At 41.1% G+C, this 20917-nt stretch overlaps 1 protein-coding gene across 1 annotated transcript in view; it reads right to left on the reverse strand.

The window, feature by feature from the left end:
• galnt2 (UDP-N-acetyl-alpha-D-galactosamine:polypeptide N-acetylgalactosaminyltransferase 2) overlaps positions 1-20917 on the reverse strand; it is an 89487-nt gene that overhangs the window by 19746 nt on the left and 48824 nt on the right. The window contains exons 3-11 of the mRNA XM_050053438.1: positions 14885-15038; positions 8899-8997; positions 8692-8759; positions 8542-8607; positions 8282-8403; positions 5101-5188; positions 3279-3366; positions 3037-3140; positions 214-340 (exon numbers count right to left, since the gene is read on the reverse strand). Of these exons, the coding sequence (XP_049909395.1) occupies positions 214-340; positions 3037-3140; positions 3279-3366; positions 5101-5188; positions 8282-8403; positions 8542-8607; positions 8692-8759; positions 8899-8997; positions 14885-15038 (916 nt within the window). The remainder of the gene's footprint in view (positions 1-213; positions 341-3036; positions 3141-3278; positions 3367-5100; positions 5189-8281; positions 8404-8541; positions 8608-8691; positions 8760-8898; positions 8998-14884; positions 15039-20917) is intronic.

The following is a 20917-nucleotide window of genomic DNA, read 5'->3' on the forward strand; positions in this document are numbered from 1 at the left end:
TTTTAAAAAGACTACATGCATTTAACGAACTGAAACTGTCCACTTCCTGTGAAAACTGATGGTTTTTTGAAGAGACATAATGCATGTAACAGGTGGCGACTAAAGTAGATACAGGTAGGGTACCTTGCGCGTCATATTTTAACGCTGATGGCAACTGACTGAGCATCGGTATTTGATGAGTTGGGAGTTAGAAGGTGTGTGTGTGAGAGTTACCTTGCAAATACAGTCCCACTCCCGCCGGGGAACGTGTATGGATGTTGCTTTCTGAAGACATGGCCAACTCTGCTACAGGGGATGATCTCCAGGCTACCACCACACTGCCACACTCGAAATGAGATCTCTGAAACACACAAACACAAGCGCACACACACAAACACACAAGGTTACCTTTGTTCCGACAAATTGTTTCCATAAAAATACCACAGCTGATTATTATAAGCAGAGTGTAAGAAGTCTTGTGGCGTCGTTAACTCAGGACGTCTGCACCTCATTAATGTTTTCAGTGCGTTGATGTTGTCATGTTCCCTCTCCAGCACTGTCTGCATTTGAATAAGTCTAAACGAGCACACAAGTAAATCAGTATCTGAATTGTCAATCCATCTCTGAATCATTGCACCGTCTCGAGAAAACATGAATCATTCTGTTTATTCTCGACGATTTCCCAAGTGAATTCAGACAAAGGCAACAGGGAGACACAGCTGTTATTATCTCATTGTGCTGTTTGCAAATGATCTCCATTGTGTACACTATGGTTATTTTCACTCAATACCGACTGTAATCATTATCACATTAACACTGTAATTTTCTGAGATCAAATGCAGTCTGGAAGACTCTTTTAGCCAGATATGACCACCAAATTACTGAAGGATTTTCTGCTCCTTTTCATGATCCTGGCACGGAAACCAAAAAATGAGCTCATGAGTTGATCACACCGTGAGAATCATCACTGGTGCGAGACAGTGCAGAGTTTACACGTGAGCAAAGCTCTGTTTTTCAGAACAAAAGCATTTAAGAATAAACCAAAAATACAAATATTTACCTGTTTAAGACTTAAAGGAATAATTTGACATTTTGGGAAATACAATAATTTGCCTTCTTGAAGTACGATACCACCCACATCTGTACTTTGAATATGAAGCTGCAGCATTTAGTTGGTTTAACTTAGAATAAAGACTGAAAACAGAGGGAAGCAGCTACCCTGACTCTGTCCAAAAGGTAAGACAGTCCACCTACCAGCCCCAAAACACAAATTGTTATTTTTACATTTTACTTTATGTTCCGATTAAACAAATGAGACATAACACTTTTTCAAGCAATTTCACTATCGTCTGTATAAAATTTTATCTCAGTTGGTGTGCACTCCTGTGATCCTGGTCGTTCAGTGTAAGCATGGGCTGATTATGAGACAGTGGGCCCCTGGATACAGAAATGCAAAGGGCTCCACCACCTCTCCTATATGGGAGGAAGACACACAGACTTTGTGGTGGTTTTGCATCTCTTTTGGTCACTATGCATCTTTTGTGTGTTTTTGTCTCCTTGTGGTCATCTTAAGTCTCTTCCTGGTCTGTATATGTTGATTTGGCATTTAAGATTTTAAAGATGAAGCCAAGGGGGCCCCCTGACACTGTGGGTCCCTGGGCCTGTGCCTGACAGGCCCGTTCAATAATCCATCCATTGGTGAAAGGTGGTCATTCAACTCAGTCCGAGCTGTCTTGCGTCAGTCTTTTCCTTGTTTGTATGTTTCAAAAAAGGCAATCATGCTTTATAGTATCTTAACTTTTTAGTCCTGGCTAATGCAAATACTGAAGTTCAATGACATGAACACTGTCAACAACCAAAAGCTTCGCTCTCTCCAGCTAAATAAGAAGCAGCACAGTAAACATGAACGAGTCTCTGTGGAGGCACAAGAGTGTGAACAAGTCTCGGTTTTCTTGTGGCGTGAACAAGAGTCTGTGTTTAAGTCTGCGTGTTTCCAAAAACAAGGACTTATTTTAGTGAGAAATTTTAACTTTTGAAAACTGTAATCTTCTCATTCCCACAGTCTCCTCTCACTCAAATAGCGCAGCTAACCATCGGAGGCTGGTAGCGAGTTGAGGCGACATATCCAGAATGTACGAAATTCTTGGTGCGAAATTGTATGAAAATACAGTAGGAAAAGACTATTATTAAATTGATGCCAAACTGACAAGAATGCTGTTGACATATGACACCTTTCATCTTGAGTTATGTGCTTTTGTGGACATGTGAGGAGTTGTTAATATGTCACATATCTTTAAGTGAGTTTGGTGTCATATTTTACACCAGGAGCAGGATGGGTAATGATCTGAAAAGGAATCCAGTTGCAGTCTTGCAAATATTGACCCTGCAAGATGCCCAGTCTATGCTAAATCTTAAAGAGAGTGACTGAAAAAGCATTGTTTTTAGATGTGAGAGACTTTAGTCTTTCAAAGGTATTTATCCTTTCAAGGACTCCTAGTGTATGGTAGGCATTAGAGTTGCTGGTAGGCAGACTTTATGACTGTTAGACAAAGACATGCTGGCGGTTTCCCGCATTCCCAGTCTTTGTGCGAGGCTAAGCTAACTGGCTGCAGCTTCATATGTGCTCACAGACATCCCTGGTATCAATCTTCTTATCTGAGTCTCACAAGAAAGCTAATAACTGCATTTCCCAAAATGTCAAACTATTTTTTTAATGCCTCTGGCAAAACTTCTGACACGCCTGTCACCTCTAGAGGCTGATATTTGGGGAATGAGACAGTCTGGGTGTAACACATTACAGCAGCGAAGTGTATTGATGGTAAATGTTGACAGCTTATTTTCTCTACCTGCCACTTTACTTTCCACTCTTAATCACACACATCACTATTTGTTTTCTCCTTTCTTTCACTCACCTAGATTTTCTATTCCTCTGACATCCAATTATTGTGTCGTACTTTCATCTCCCAACCACCATCATCTGTCTACTGTGATTCTACTGACTCCATGCTCCACCGTGACTCTACTGAATTAGCATTTGCACTTTATAGCAGCACTTACCGAGGTTCTCTCCTCCCCACACATCCATCATCATGTCATACTTTCCCAGCAGCTCAAAGTACTCCTTATCCATGACAAATAAACCTCCTGCTATCATCGGAGTCCTGCAGGAGGGGAGAGAAAGCGGGCAGGAGGATGGGGCGAGGAAATGGGCAAGATTAGTAGTAGGTGGAAACTGGCACACAAAAGTGAGTCAAACATGTATGATGACTTCAGTAGATGTGCGAGTGTGTCTGTCTTACTTTATAGGGGCGATGGGGTTGCCTTGTCTGGATCGTCTCTGATCCAGAGTCATGTAGTCCCATTTAAACACCAAATTCCAGTCAAAACCTGCCAACATAAACACACACACACACACACACAAACAGAGGATGAAAGGACAATGCCAGTATGACCATTAGTTGGGATTAAGTAGAGGTCTGGTTATGTAATTAGATTTGGCAGGTTCAGATCAGTTGACTGGATACATCTGCAGCTGCCTGATCTCACATGTCTGTCTGTGTTCATGTGTCAGCACAGAGAGAACAACCCATAAATCTGACCATGTGCATGGCTGTGTCCTAGTTTTACTCTATATAGTAATACTAGAAAGCAGAGGAGGAGACATAAAAGTCAGTTTAGCTGTATGAATGTACTACATACTCAAAATGCAGCAGGAAATAGTATCTAAAAAGTACCACAGTAGACCACATATTGGGCCATGGCCTGAGGAAAAAAAATACATACACACTAAAAGACGAACAAGAAAGCTTTCAAACCATCTGGGGCCCATTTATGAATTGCCTTCAGAACTAGTGTTGTAAAGATATCTATGTATCAATACACTTTCTGCAACAGAGGTCATTTAAAGGAAAATTTTGGTTTATTTCAACCTGTCTCCTAACGTCCTAAATTTGTTTATATTATTATTATTATTATTATATTATTATTTGTCTATATGTTCTCTGACATTTATCCTAACGACATGAGGCGGTCTTTGTGGAAAAAAGCTTGTTTAGTGGACTAACTTTGCACTTGAAGGTATGCCCTTTCTCTTACGTTTTAACAGGTCTGACNATTGTAGATGAATGTGCAGCAATATCTGTGTTGACTTATACTGACATATATATAATTACTGTCAATAATAATTATTATTATTTCACCATTTATGTAATATAATTTATGTAATAAATCATTGTAATTTATGTAATAAAAATGTTTATATTACAGTGAAAACCACTTATAGTAATGATGGTTACAGTCAGAAAGGATTAAAAAAGCTTCGGACAGAATCATTCACATACAAATGCTGTTTAAATAATTTATAGTGATCAAGTAATCCTCTTACAGTTTCCATTTTGAGTTTTGTCATACATGACAAAATATGGAAACAGTGAAAAATGCAGTCTCCTTGAAGCTTATGGCTGAGGGAGACAGAGGATGAATGCACACAGGGACAGCACCTGTGGCTGAAACCATCCTTGTGAAGTGAATCTATAATGCCCCTTTAATGCCAATGTAATAAAACAGCTGTACTGTATTGTGAAACAGTCAGTAACGTTAAGTAAATAGTGAAGCTGTCCGATTCATCACCTTATACTCATGTAATACCTACAACATAAACGTCTGACAGGCAGTCGGAAAGGAATGCAGATGAGATTCTTCAGGTGCATTTCTTTCACTATCATCATTAGCAAATTAACATGATATGCTAACAGTCAATTTTTCGTACCACAGTATACAATTTACATTATATATTTATAATAATTTATATATATTTATACGACAGTGCACCACTGCAACCCTGTTTGTAGAAAAAAGGAATCAGTGTGCAGTGTGGAGGGCACAGTTTATGTCCGGTAAGCCGTTAAACTAAACATGCACTGCGTGTGTGTACACTTAACCAAAGTGTTTGTCTTGGGTGTGAGAAAAAGTCACAGCAGCCTTAAGTGAAAACTGCTTAAGAGCACAGGATCTCAAAACACCAGGTATTAACACTGCTGAACTGACACACAGGACATCCTGTGTGTGTGTGTGTGTGTGTGTGTGTGTGTGTGTGTGTAGCTCTCTACTTGTGTACCGTACCTCCTTTCAGATCAGCCGACGCTCCGACATACTGGAAGTTGTCCATGTTGATTACATCAATGATCGGAGAAACTACTCTGGTCTTGTCCTGAGAAGGAAGCACGGAGACAAAATATTTCATCAGAGCGTTTTCAACAGACTTTGGATGGCAATAACAGGAAGTGTGGTGCATTGATAAAAAAATGAACTAAAAGTCTAAGTTGACCATATTGTTTGTCATTTTCGAGCAGACGTAAATATTTCCCTCAGCACCAGTGACTCATGTTGTTTAGTTTATGCTCTGCATTTAGTTTATCACTGTGTTTATGAAGTGTAACTGAAAGTAAAGCTGCTCTGTCTGTTCCACACTAAATCACTCCCACAGAGCCACATCACGCAGGAGTTTGGAGACAGAATTGCTCAAGTGGCCACAATGACAACAACAGAACAAGCCTCCAGGTACTGACTGAGTTTATTTATTTTGGGTTGAAACCTTTTGATATGACACACGAGGTTACACCCACACAGACGGCACTTTTTCTGATTTCTGCTTTGTATTGAGTGATTCATTATTTAGAAGTGCAACTAAAGCAAAGAAAAGCAAAGTCAATTACTTTGACAGCAAAATGTTTCAGATTTGGCTCCGGGCGCTTATTAACTGGGGAATGACAAAACACCACGTTTGGGAGGATCAAATGCAGAATCAGACTATTTTCAGACACATCAGATAAATATTTAACAAACAACCTCCATTTTACACAAAGTGCCCCACTTCTGAGGTTACGTTTAATCAAGAAGTTCCCTCTCAAGTTATTACTAAGAGACTTCACTTTAAATATCAGCACGCTGTTAATCTGTAATAGAGTTTATTCTGTTTAAGGATTTTCCTTTTACAGCTCGCAGTGGTTAGAGAAGAGGGAAACATAAACCTGAGAGAGGTCTGTCGTTTTAAATCAAATAAACCTGCATCTCTATCCAACTGCTCTGACACTGGACTGTTATTATCCCAAAGGATAAATCGCATCTCGCTAACTAAAAGAGACATCCAGGGCACCTATTTAATACGAATTGCAACCCGACCCTCGGTAGACAATTTCAAAACTTAACAACTAAATTGACCACTTTAGAGCATTCTGAAACACACATCTTAGTCATCAAAACTTTTAAAACCTCCGATCTGAGAGTTCTTTCATTCCTGTTCTGTTTGGTTTGGTTCAATTGAACTCAAGTTCGTTTGCCCCCTAAGTGCGGTTCATTTGGGCAGGTGTGAACACAGCAATCGCACTCGGGTGTGCAACAAAGCAACCGGAGTGAGACCTTCTTGAGGAGGTGGTCTCGGTTCAGTTACAAACGAACTCTGGTGTGGTTCATTTGTGGTAAGAATGTGTTCCGACCACACTGGTTCAACAAGCATGAGCATGTTACAGTCCTGGAGGATTATTAATGTGCACCTCCTCCTGTACTGCCTTAATATGCACATTCAGTACATCCAATGCATCAAAACATTGTTTTCTAGTTGGAGCCGCACCTCGTTTTCAAACTGTATGGTTTGACTAAAATGAACAATGACGGCAATATAGTCCACGATGAGCAGCGCTAAAATCAACCCGCGTAGTTGTCCCTCCATTGTGAAATTAGAAAGTGTCGCAGTTATCTTGCCAAGTGTACTCTTCTTCAACGTTTTGTTTACTTCCTGGATTTTTCCCACATGGAAAATTCTGACCAATCAAGAGCAGCTTTCTCACACAAGATATTTATATATAACACGAACCAACTCTAGGCAATTATGCAACTTTGTAACAAAATCAGTCGCTGATTTGGACCAAAGCAAGACAACTTTAGGTCTGAAAGCACTCTGAGTGCCATTTTCGGGGGCTAGCATATAATTGAGAGCCACAAGGAAAAAGTGTACATACACTTCGACATTTTCATGACATACTGTAATAATTTATGAGATCGTATGACATACTATACTATGACTTTTTTTTTATGACATTTGTTTTGAGATATTTCATTTCTTTTATATTCTATATTTGGCAGCAGCTCAGTCCATAGGGACTCTGGTTGGGAACTTGAGGGTCGCCAGTACAAGTCCCCGTCCAGACCAAATATGGAGCATGGACTGGTAGCTGGGGAGGTGCCAATTAACTTCCTGGGCACTGCAGAGATGCCCTTGAGCAAGGCACAGAACCCCCACCTGCTTGGGGCACCTGTCCAGGGCAGCCCCCTCGCTCTGACATCTCCCCATTTAATGCATGTATAGGTCCTGTTTGTACATGTGTGTATTTCGGGCCTGTGTGTGTATGACAACAGGGTGAAAAACTGAATTTCCCCTCAGGAGTTAATTAGTATATAAACTTATAAAAAAAATTTTTTAAAAAACCTACTGATTCACTGTCTTATGAAGCTGTGAAAATGTGCTTTTATACTGAAAGAGTCCAAACATTCCTGTGTTACTGAAGTCACGCGCTCCTCATTTTTCCACATGAATGTTAACGAGACACTGACTGACGGACCAGCAGCTCCGGGGGTGCTGCTCTGTAGCTGACCTCTGGCCTCTTTGTAAAAGAGGGAAGGAAAAAATTGGCTCCCCTATAAATATTAATGACAGCATCAGTACTGTGAATGTATGTTAAGCACTGTAATACAGCACATATTTAAAATACTGAGACAGACTCTTCAGAAACCTTCTACTCTGAGACGTTACAGTTTTGTGGTTGGGTTGTTTTTTCCCCTTTTTTTTTTACATGATGACACATTGTCTGAAAACATGGTTACAACGGAACTATAAAGTGCACGCGCCCTGCTGATGGAGAATGAGCATGCCAAAAAATATAACTGAAATCAATGCAGTTTATTAACAGTAATATATTAATGCTTTACATCCAAATATAAACAGCTGAGGACTGGTGCTATGTATTTTAGCTGTCACTTTTAAAAGACACCTGACAAGCAGTGTTTAGAGAAAAAAGGAGGTCAAAGCCAGAGCGACTTACAGAGTGTGTGTGTGTGTGTGTGTGTGGACGGTTTAGATTTTAATCTTTGAGCCTCAACAATCTTTCAGTATCTCTGTCTTAACATCACAACACAAAAATGTCTCTTATCCTTTGTTTTTCTGGTTGGACTTGTTCAACTTTTACTTTCTTTATATGTATGATAATGTTTCTTACTGATGTATAGGGGTGTGTGTGTGTGTGCTTACCTCAGCCACTCTCTCCAGAAGCGGCTCTAGCCAGTGGTCATTACATTCACAGTGAGAGTCCAAGAAGGTGAGGACGGGTGCCGTGGCGGCGTCTGCACCACGAACCCTCGAACGCATCAGTCCTGAGAGAAACATCAGTCACAAAAAACCCCATTTAGAATGATTCAACCCTCAAACCATGGAGTGAATAATTGCATTCATAAAACAGCACTGAGATGTTCCTTTGAATAAAATAAAACTTCTTTTCTTCTTCTAACTACCTTCTCTGCGGTCGTTTCTCAGCACACGCACTTTTTCAATCTTCCCCAGCAGCGCTCCATCCTCCGCTGAAACACACACAAAGCATGCATTTACACACTGATTTTATTTGGCTTGTTTGTTTGTACAATTTGTTTGCGTGCATTACTCACAGTTATCACTGTAGTCGTCGACCAGAATGATTTCTTTGACCAAGTGAGAAGGGCTTTTCTTCAGGACACTGAAAGAGGGGAGAGAGAGAGAGAGAGAGAGAGAGAGAGAGAATTTATAGGAAGATAAAACGAATTAAAAAAAGTCTGTAAATCAAAATAGAGAAGGTTTTCTTTTTTTGAAGTGAATAACACACACCATTGACCTACCTGACCACAGTGCGCAGCAGTGCAGAGCGAGCCTCATTGTGAAAGGTGATGACAACGCTGGAGGCCGGCAGGTCTGACTTCCATTGTTTATGTCTGCAACTACACATACACACAAGAAATAATCAACACGAGGAATAGAAACACAGAAAAATGCACAAAAGCATAAATTCATACATGTGTACAGACAAATGCACACATGCACAAACACTCCTACGCACAAAAGCACACAGCTGAATGTGTGAGCAAAGCTGCAAGCTGGAACTGCTCCCTGAACACAGTCTGGATACAAGAACACAATAAATAGGCTTCAGCACACACTGAGGTGCGCGCGCGTACACACACACACACACACACACACACACACACCCTCAGAGAGTAATGCTCTGTTGAAGTTGGGATTGACAGGGTGTTTTGCAGACCACAGGGCAAAAATCCCATGAGATCATGTACATGTGTGTGTGTGTGTCCAACAGAGACAAATCCTGCCCCGACTTAAAAGTGAGGAACATGGGTGATTGGACGCTACATGAGTGAAGGAGCCGGGGGGGTGAAGAAATTCTGTTGCAATGCTCTGTACATGCTATATATACACATCACATGAACAGATGCGTGTGTGTGCATGTGAGTTCCTGTTTCAAGAAATTAACTTTCACGTATAAATTTAAAGACTGCCAGCACAGAGTTTGGCCTTAGAGGCTTAAACCCATACCAGATGTACAGTACTGTTTAAAGGGTCAGTTCACCCCAAATTCAAAAATACATATATTTCCTCTTCCCTGTAGCGCTATCCATCAATCTAGCTTGTTTTAGTGTGAGTTGCAGAGTGTTGGAGATATCGGCTGTAGAGATGTCTGCCTTCTCTCAAATATAATAGAACTAGACGGCACCCAGATTGTGGTGCTCAAAGCGCCAAAAAATACATTTGAAAAACTCAACACTAATGTCTCTTTCCAGAAGTCATGACTTGGTTACTCAAGATAATCCACAGACCTTGTTGTGAGCAGTTTCATGTAGGAACTATTTTCTTTCTACCAAACTACACCAACCAACCATATCCACGCCGAAGGAAGAGTGCATCTACTCATGGACGAGAGGCTCGTGCAGCGTGCTCATGACAGCTCAAGATGTAAACATTAATGGCGTCCTCCTCAGATGAGCTGTAACGTTAGCTAGCTCAGTGGTGCTAGGTGAGCAAGCAGTAGATGCACGCTCCCCTCTGCCTAGTGATATGGTTGGTGGGTGTAGTTCGGTAGAAAGAAAATAGTTCCTTCATCAAACTGCTAACAACAAGGTCTGTGGATTATCTTGAGTAACCGAGTCATGATTCCTGAAAAGAGACATTGCTGTTGAGTTCTTCAAAAATATATTTTTGGCAGTCTGAGCACCACATGCTGAGTGCTGTCTAGCTCCATTATAATTGAGAGAAGGCAGACATCTCTACGGCTGATACCTCCACACTTTACAAGTCACACTAAAACAATCTTAATTCATAAATAGCCTTAGAGATAAGAGGAAAAATATGTATTTCTGATCTGGGGGTGAACTGTCCCTTCAAAGAGACCAGCACATGTTGAATGTACAGTTGAGTTGTCTGTGTGCATGATGTGTGCGGTCCTTTTGTCCCTCCACCACATCTGTCAGAGCAGCCCTGGTTTTAAAACACTGCATTTAACATGCAGCTGCACCAATCTTTAGCTGACATCCTTTTGAACACTGCTGGTGCTGCTGTGTGTTAAATAGCTGTAGAAGTTCTTTTGATCTTGTGTTGAAAGCACTGATGAAGCGGCCCTGGCCTGAAAAACAAATACATAAAAAAAAAACAACTAGGCTGTTTCTTTTTTTTTCTGGGAAAACCTTCACAATCAGTTCTGCTGCATGCTGTGCAAACGACACATCACTGCCAGATCAATAGGAGACACATCCCCGCTCTTTTAGCAGGCTAATGGCTCTGGCTGTCTCAGTTAGGTCAATATATCTGTGTGGCCAGACCACTGCCTTTATAAAAATAGTCTTTGAATCACACAGTGTGCATCCAGACAGACACTGCAGGAATAAAGATCACAAATTGAATACGATGTTGTGCGGGCACAGTCTGGGCCGCGTGCTCTTTTCTTTGTGTCTCAAGTAAATTTGCAGCTCTATTAGTTTCATTCACAAAAATGTAGAGTGAAAACAATATAAATTCTACAGTTTGTCTGTATTTTGGTATCACATTTAAACTCCTAATTCATTTTGAGTGAGGCATTAAGATTCCAGTCACATCTGTGTTTTTCCCGTGTGTCTGTATAAGACTTGTGCGACAGGTGACTTGGGAATTTTGTTAATTTACCTGAAGAGAAAATTGGTGAATGCCACAAATTCTCTTCAATGGCTTCTACGTGCCACTTGAGAACAATTCTGTTTGTACAAGTGGCTCTTGCATGAGACCCGTATTGTTTGTTTAACAGACGCAAGCAAGCATGTTCAGTATCGCATCAAAAATAGGCATTAAATGTATTAGAACTTGCTAGAAACTAAAAACAGCAATTGCAGTGCGACTGATCCTCCTGCTCAACACTAAAGTGATCAATGTTTATTTGTATCTTTAAAGAAAATTACTTTAAACACCCTAAAAATTATCCTTGAGATGAAAAACTTTCCATGGTGCCTCTTAAGAACAGGTTGAAGCACAGCCAGAAAACAAAGCCTGTTAGACTGAGGACGTGTCCCTCTTACTCAGAACAGGTTCAGTGTGTTTTGGCTCAACAGATGAGTCAACCAGTCAACGCACTCAGAACAGAGTTCACACACAGACCCACACACCAAATTCACTTCACTTTCCATGACTTTTTGACTTGACCTTTTTTTTGTTTGGTGAAATTACACGGCTCGAAATAAACACGTCTGGATTACGCCTCAAAATGAGCTGATATCAGTAGCATTCACAAACATTTAGGAGAGCTCTCCGAGAGCTCCTAACTTGGCATAAAACATTCTAGTAGCAGGGAGTCCAAGCTAAGGAGTGATTAGGAAACTCTGAGCAAGAAAGGGACAGAAACGTTTATCTTAGTGCGGAGGTGTGGTTGACACTGTTGCTAGGTATGAGGCATCCTCTTAAAGGGTGTGACTGATTGCCCTCTCGTGAGTCTGTAAGGTGTGGACACCCGGTGGAAATGAACTGCGTCATAATATGAGGCTGTGAAAAAGCTGTTACCGTCAGTGTGATCACTCTGCTGATGGAAGGCTGCAACAGACTCAAGTCATCAGTGCTGCACTGCTGCCAAATATCTGAGTGTGGTCATCACTTTCATCTTAGCATCACGGTGTTATTGCAGTGGGTTGGAGATGTGATCCTTCTCTAATGAGATCGACCACAAACATTATCCCTGCACAATCTAATCTGCAGCATTTCATTATCTCGCTGTCATTCTCCCACCTCTTTGTCTTTACACCATTTTCTCCTCTGCTGAAGAAACTCTGAAGCACTTTAAAAAGTCCTCCACATTACTTCTAACAGTTTTTAAACTTGGGAGCTCTCTTAAAACTACAGATGGTAACTTTTATGAAAATAACTGTCATATTTGTGGCAACTGTCACAATAGTCTGAAAAATAATCATGTCCCTTCTCCTCTTCCCACTGCCTCTAATGGCGCCCACTAGAGTCAGACAGCATGTCAATCACTGTTCGTGAACTGCAGTCAAACTGTCAAACTAGGCAGTGCTGATCAAATATGAATCAAGATTCTGTCACTGCATTGCCTTTTTCTCACCTCAAATGTTTTCAGAGACATACTTTATTGTACTGTTTAGCTGTAAAATGAGAATGTTTGTGACCTGGCTGCCATGTAGGAAACGGTCAAGTGCAACACTCACCTAGGAGACCTACTTTTTCATTTAACAGCTAAACAGTAAACTAAAATTCATTCATTTTCTGAAACGACTTATCCTGTAAGGGGTCACGGGGTGGCTGGAGCCTAACCCAGCTGACACTGGGAAAGAGGCGGGGTACACCCTGGACAGGTTGCCAGACTATCGCAGGTCTGACACAGAGACAGACATCCATTCACAGGAAGCCGGAGTACCCAGAGAAAACCCATGCTGACAAGGGGAGAACCTGCAAACTCCGCACAGAGGGGTTCCCCCACCCAAGGGTTCGAACCCCCAAACAGGTCTCAGAGGGTCCGGGTTACCAGGACACTGTCCAGTACCCATTTTTCTTCTACTGAATCCCCACAGAGATGTGCTCTTTCTCCTCGTTTATTTTGTTTGTACTGTCGCAGATGAATGTCAGACTAATCACGCATCAAGAGCTGTCCTTAATTACATACGCAGATGACTCTGTTATTGTAACCCTTCCTCATGGACCAGAATATGATCATGGCTCAGTACTGGATGAATTTGTTAATTGGTGTGACCAATCTCTCCTCCATATTAATGTGTCTAAAACCATTAAGATGTTTATTGATTTTCAGAGGAGGCCCTGCCTTCCTGCTCCTTGTGTGATCAAGGGGAAGCCGGTGGCAGCAGTGCAGCAGTATACTGTAAGTATCTGTAAGTAACCAATGCCTATTCTTTTTAAGGAAGCTGAGGAGTTTCATTCTTCTATCATTCATTCTTTTATCATTGTCTGTTGGTTTGTTATCGTGAGTCTTAAAAACAAGAACAAGCTGGAAAAAGTGGTCAAGTTGTGCTGTAAGATCACTGGTGTTTTAATAACCTCCAACATCTGTATGAAGACAGGGTCACCTCTAAAACTCGGTCTATTGTCTCAGACTCTCAACATCCCCTCCATGTTGAGTGTCAGATGCTTCCATCAGGGCGGAGGTTTTGCCTCCCTAAATGTAGCACTCAGCGTTGCAAATCATCATTTGTTCTGTCTGCTATCGCTTATTTTAACCAGCAGTAACCACTAATTTTCCATGATTTATTCCTGACAGTGTGTAATACTGGATTCTGTGTGTTCTGTATTGTACTGTCTGTTGTGTTTTATTTATGACTACTGTCTGTATCCCAAATTGCCCCCTGGGAATATTAAAGTTTTTACCTCAACTTACCTTACCACCCAGGGTTCAAACCAGGAGCCCTCTTGCTGTGAGGCGACGATGCTAACCACTGCACCACCGTGCCACTAAAATATGTTTCTGAAAACATTTGAGGTGATAAATAGGCAATGCAGTAACAGAATCTTGATTCACATTTGATCAGCGCTGCCTAGTTTGACAGTTTGACCGAAGTTTACGAGCAGTGATTGACATTATTGACAGTAGCGGTAGCGACTCCTCGACTCTGATTGGTCATCAGAAACGCTACACGGCAACAGATGAGGCAGAGGAATGGGACTGTTTCACAGCTTATCTGTCTCATGTCATTATTTTTTTGTAAAAGTTACCAACTACAGCTTTAAGGGCTAAGATCCTCTCTGAATAACTTTTATCTTCATGAGGATCAACAAACAACAGGTGAGAGCAGGAGCTGTGGGATGTGACAAGACTCTGCTCAGTGGAAAAACCTGCCAACCTCAGAGAGCTTTAAGGCAAAATTATTTTAACTTTACAAGGACTGAAACGGCATCATGGATTAAAATAGGCAGTTTATTTTCTCTGCATGACCAATATCCTGCATAATAACTAGGGAGGCAACAAGAACACTTGGCAGACATGAGAATCAAGCTCACTAAAAAGTAATATTCTAATAAAGGGACCCGACAGATACAGCGCCATGATTTATTTTTGTCTCCTCATCCCTTTAACAAACAGAACAATCGACAGCCACTACCAGGGGTTTGTATTATGAATGGAGCAGACAGTCTGCTCTGCTGCTACTTCCTGGTTTCATCTGATAGACCACAATAGAGGGAGTTTCCAAGAGATCTTATCCTGTCTGGTACCAATTAGTCAAACAGACAGACTGCAAAGGACAGCGTGTTCACACACAATTACACATAAACAATGAAGGTTAAGAAGGACGGAAAGACACAGGCAGACTGTGTAATGGCAGAGATACATACTGGTCATGTCTTGTGTCAGGCACGGCTCTGTCCATGCGGAGTTTGTCGCTCTCCACCTGGTTGAACTTGTTCCTGGCGTATGGATCCTGACCTGGTCGCACCACTGTGGCTCCGACATACAGATCCTGGTCAAAATCCTGCCAGCGGACCTTACCTGAACACACACAAACATAACATTGTTACAACACTTTTTTTTACAGCACTCAGGGATTACGGCACCCAGCGTACCAACACAACACACTTTATCCTGTAAAACAATATTCATGACTTTGATTAATTTTTATGAAAAACCCATTTGAGTCTCTTGATTGGTGCACATTTACAGACTAAAGGAGTATGAATACCTCACTGGGGTTTCAAGGAATGGACCCATATTCTGACTTTATGACAGCTTCAGTGGAAGGGAGTCACCACTTTTTTTCTCCATCGTGACAGTAAACCTGAATAAATTACACTCTGGTGTTCATGGTTTGAGTAAAATGAACTGAACGATTGAACTGTGAAGAATCTAACCGAGCTAACATTGTGTAGCATCTCCACATTGACAAAGTTTAAACATTTATATTGTTTGTGCGATCTAAGCAGCTAACAAACGTTAGCTCAAGTGGGGAGCCAACAACCTGTTTTATACATCCAAAGAACTTCTATAAAGAAGAACTGCTTGGCAACCAGACTGGGCATCTAATTGAGAGAGGCCTTTATTTGTCAAAATGTGGGCTAGTAAAGGGCCTGGGCGTTTAATAGAAGTTTTACGGTATTCAGCACACGGCCAAAAAATGTCCATAGGTTAGAGGGACACACTATTTTGGGATTGCCTTGTTTGCTTCATTTGCCACATTTGTGGTTTAACTGAGAGGACGGGTGCAAAGTAATGGCTTCAAAAATATTGATTTATTTATTTGACAGAGTTTCAATACACCAGTAAGAGCTTTCTCACTGTTTTACTGTTAATGTTTACTACACTCATTCTACTGTTCTCTAGTACTAACCGAGAAAAGAAAAGTTTTGTCAGTCTTGCTTTATTTACGTTTCAATTAAAAATGTAACCTATATGTCCTCAATGTCAATCTTTCCCATTTATTAAAAGTGGTTGTGAATATCAATATTTCTCGTGGTATTGCATCGAACTTGGAAATTCCAGTATCCTGACAACACTGGTGGAAAGGCTCAAAAATGTAAAAAAAAATCCACATATTTCTCAACTCAAAATAAAATCCAGCACTACATGGTATTTTAGGAAAAGCAAACAAGGTGTTGGGTGAACAAAAACTGTACTGTACCAATGTCGACAGGTTACAGGATTGATTTATACACCTTTTTAGCCTGTACTGTAATTTATGCTATGGATGAAGAGCAAACGGGGGAAAAAATAAATTCTCATTCCTTCTTTATGTTTCAACTTTTAGATAAATACTAAAGCACCACAGAACAAGTATGCCCAGGTTTTAATGAAAAAACCCCACCACATTTTCCATGCAACTCTCTGGTGAAATACTTATTAAATAAACACAGCGTATCCAAAAATAAAAGCCGCCACCAAACATGAAGTTTAAACCTTCACAAAAGGCTGAAAATGTGTCTCAGGAATGAATGGGATTATACATCAGTGGGAATATGAAATGTCGGCAGCAGCCTGCCTGATGCAAGAATCCTTCACGACTGACAGGAAGGAAACCTCGCTGCTTCAAGCTGCTGCTTGACAAGGCGGCAACATGGCACTGAGGAAAGCTGACATGAGATTTATGCTGCTTATATGCAAAACTGTGCACAACAGAATTCAGAAAACAAGGCCAGCTGACTTTGGTGAAGCTAGAAAACACAGAAGAGCATTTATTATGCACTGCACTGAGTTAGGAAAAAAAAAATCCTACTGAATTTAGTAATTTACTGCAGCCTACAATATAAGTTTAGAAAACATTATCAAACACACAGGCACACACACTCTCGGTACACGTTGTGTCTGTCTGACCAGATTACGGAGATCATTGCGCACTAAACAGAGAAAGTTGTCATGTTTAATTTCACAGTTTATCACTGACTACTGAGACACAGACACACACGAATAATAATGCAGCTAATTAGCCGGGTGCAGCTGCTATGCTAATGACTTGTGTTAAGCATATGGCAGAGTGAGATTACACTATCTCTCAGTATGGATGAGTGTGTGTATGACAGGCAGAGACAGACAGACAGACAGAGAGAAACGGAGCCTGACGGGGAGGAGAGTGTGCATGCGTCTGCCCTGACAGCATGTGAATGTGTCTGGCATGCTAATTAGCTAAAGCTTGCGATGATCTGCCTGCGACTGTATAACAACGCCTCCGAGACACTGCTGTACGTGTCAGAGTCTGTGATGTCCTTGCTGATATCTATGTTTAGTGGCAGCAAGTAATTAATCTAGTGAAATTAATGTTTCAAGTTCTCACGTTGCGAGTGTTTAGCGCAAGACTTCTCAAGAAAATCTTTCACTCTCTCTTTCAATTCTGCTTTTCTTTGTTTGCAGAATCACTAAAAGCAGATTATCACTCACTTTCTCGCCCATTCAGATGTCATTTTTCCAATACCCCCTTTGACAGATACACCCTTGCAGACCCAGCTGGGGGCATGCTGTACTGGTCTATACTGGTTAAAAGTATGGTCTGTTGGTTTTCACTCTCTCTTGGCCTCTCGTCACCGAGCTGTTTCCACCCACAGCTGCTGACTGCATGTTTTTGTTTGTTGCAACACTTTCTGGAAATCCCTTGATGCTGTCGTGTTTCCAACCGATGGTAACTGGCAGGCAAGACTCACCCTCGATCTGTACTGAACCATGAACCCTCCGCCCACCCGCTCAGAGAACACCAACGCTCCAAGTGCGCACACACGTCTTGTTTGATTCACTCCCTGAAAAGCGATCCAAATAGACCTTAAAGAGAAACTTAACACCAGGCTGAAAAGCGGTGTTTCGCACCCAGCATCACTGACAGATGTGCTAAGATGCGGTGAGAAGTATGCTTCATCGAAACTGTGGCAACACCGAACAGTGAAGTCACGGTGTCCTAAAGTACGCCTCCAAAGCACTGCAGCAAAGTGAGAACTAAAAGCACTGGAGGTCAGCGAAAACCAGATTTTCAGAGGGTGCAGCGACTCTTTAAAGACGATTGATCTTAATTCAACTTAAATACAGAGTTTCTGAAATTGACAAAACAATTTTAACACAAGAAGGGCTGAAATAGGTCGTCAATTAATAAATCAATCAATCGACCGAAAAATACTCTGCAAGTTTTTTGTTTAATCATTTAATCTTCTTCTTTTCTGCCCATTTCTGTTTGCTATCGTTGCAAACGTAATATCTATGGGTTTGGTAGTAAAAAAACAAGAAATCTGAAGATACCATCTTGGGCTTTAAATAGCCAGTAGGATTTAGTGGCATGTAGCGGTGAGGTTGCAGAACTGAAACTTCTACCGTGTGCCTAGCTTGTAGAACTACAGTTGCTGAAGGTAGACACTAGTCAGCTAGTGTTTGATTTGTCTGTAGGAACCACATGGCAGACTCCATGAAAGAGGACCTGCTCTGTATGTAGACAGAAATGGCTCTTAGGTAACGAAAACATAACAATTCTTATTTTCAGGCGATTATACACTAATTAAAACATAGATATTGATATTATATACCTAAATCCTACACATTGGACCTTTAAAGATCCAGTATACTCTGTCAGAAGTGTCAGTCAGACTGTAGAATAGCTTCATATCTTCCTCTTCCTTCGAGCATGGTCATTCAAAAAAACCATAAACATTTTTATTTCCGGCGCAGTTGGACAACACGTCCTACAAATTAGCTCTGCTCGAACATAACCCAACCCTTAGGTAATTGCAACAGCCATTTTTCACTTGACATTTTCAAGACTAAATGATTAATGATTAATTAAAAGAAAATCAGCGGTTTCATTTATTAATAAATCTCGAATTACCACCTCATGGTTGCATAACTCTGCCAACCAGTCAAGTTGCAATTTATATTCGTGTCTGTCCCTACTCATAATATATGCAGTGAAGATTTTAAAGGAATTTAATTAACGGTATTAAGTGTATTTTTCTGGTGAAATTAAGTCATCACTATATTGACATTTATGATTCCAATGAAGAACTTCAAGTGAGAACATGCTGTCTACACTTAGAGACTATTTTTTATGACTGACAGACAAGCTCAATAACAGTAAAACCAGTGAGCTTGTACCACCAGAGGAACAGTAGAGAGCAAGTTGTTGCCATGACAGCGGACAACGCCTCATATATGAACGTTGCTGCAACGAAGCTACAAATTCTAAAGCATGGATGCTTCACACACATCTTCAACCCGGCAGCACAGATTACCTATACAGTCAGCAATTCAGTATCAGACCAAATGTCTCCCCTTCAGTTCCTGAGTTATGACGCTGAATAATGACCAGACAGTTTTTGCAGAACATTTCAATGTCACAGTGAAGCTGACCTTTTGGATATAAAATGTCATCACTTCATCATTTTATTCTATCAGACATTTGTGTTCAATTTTGTTATAATTAGCATATAAATTCTTGTGTTATGGCCATAAACATGTTTTGTGAGATCACAGTGACCTTTGAGCTTTGACCACCAAGATCTTATCAGATCATACTTGAGTCAAGGTGGGTGTTTGTGCCTAATTGAGAAAAAAAGCTCCTCCAGGCGTTCCTGAGGTATCGCGTTCACAAAAATAAGGAGGTGCGGAGGCATTTAAAAAAAGCCTTGAACACCAGGTCCATTTGTTGCCTTTTTCCCCAGGACATTTAACGGAGCAGGTTGGTACAGTTGCCATCACAACACCTAAAAGTGGAGCTTCAGTCACCTTGTAACAGGTGGTCCTTTAAGGGTGTAGAAGACCACCCACAAGAGATGAAGTCTCCACAATTCATCCACTGATGAAGACCATGAGATGTGGTTGACTGCTCTGGGAAAAGCTAGTAAGTGGTCCTTGAATATATTTATTTGTTTTGTTAAAGTAGGATTTCTAAGGCCAAGAGGTTTTGGGGACTAGTCCGGATAATTAGGTGTACCTAAGATGTCAACAGTATTCATGATTTGGGTGAAAATATATGTGTGAGTTTAACATTCAGTGTCTGATTGTACAGCAGCGAGCATGTTCGGCATATTTTGTCCAAGAGCCTTGAAAAAGAAAGCACTCTGACAAAACCAGTTCCTCAAATATTTATTTTTAAAAAGGTTTATTTGGTGCATTGCCATGATTTATATGCTTTACAAGATTTAAGAAATCATTGTTTTAACTAGACGCTCCCTTTTTGAGTGAACTGTTTTAACCTTATTCTGATGACAAATTAAATTAGCGTGAGCAATGATGCACTGCTCAACAATGTGAGCGCTCGCTTCTTCACTCTCACTGCTACCACATTCTTTCATTAGTCTCCATCTTTTTTATCCTTCACTCTCCCAGTCTCCTTTTTCACCACTTTCCCCTCTTCTTCCTCCTCCTCCTCTTGTGTGTGTGTGTGTGTGTGTGTGCTCGTGTGTTGTGGGTGATGCTGTGATACGCTGCCTTCGCCGTAATCGTGTAAAGTCACCCTGAAGTTGAAATGCCCCCACTTCAACATTCAAATTGGATTCCATTTCCACCGCTGGATCAGATAAGAGAGTGTGTGTTCAGCTTTCGCAGGTCACGGGCTTGTGAAGGAGGGGCGGCTGCTTTGAGTCGGGCTGCGGATGAGAGCTGAATGAGAAATCGCGGCTCAGATGCTCCTTCTGCTGTGACTCCTCTGTTCTGCTTGGCGCTGTCGAACCCTGAAACAATGTCTCTCAAAGCCTGGGTGGAGATGCATAGCTGGGTTTGTGGCGACATTAAAATGGATACTTGAATTATTTTGGATAGCTCCGACATTTGAAATTTGCATCACACCGCTGGCTTTGTTGACTTGTCTTCTCTTTTCTCTGTGGCTGTTTAAACATGATAAAGGTTAAGGCAACTGAGGGTGTTCATGCTCTGCTGGTTATAAAACTATGCCACTGTGCTACCACATT

Source organism: Epinephelus moara, chromosome 1 (genome assembly GCF_006386435.1).
Source record: "Epinephelus moara isolate mb chromosome 1, YSFRI_EMoa_1.0, whole genome shotgun sequence".
NCBI classification, from domain to species: Eukaryota; Metazoa; Chordata; class Actinopteri; order Perciformes; family Serranidae; genus Epinephelus; species Epinephelus moara.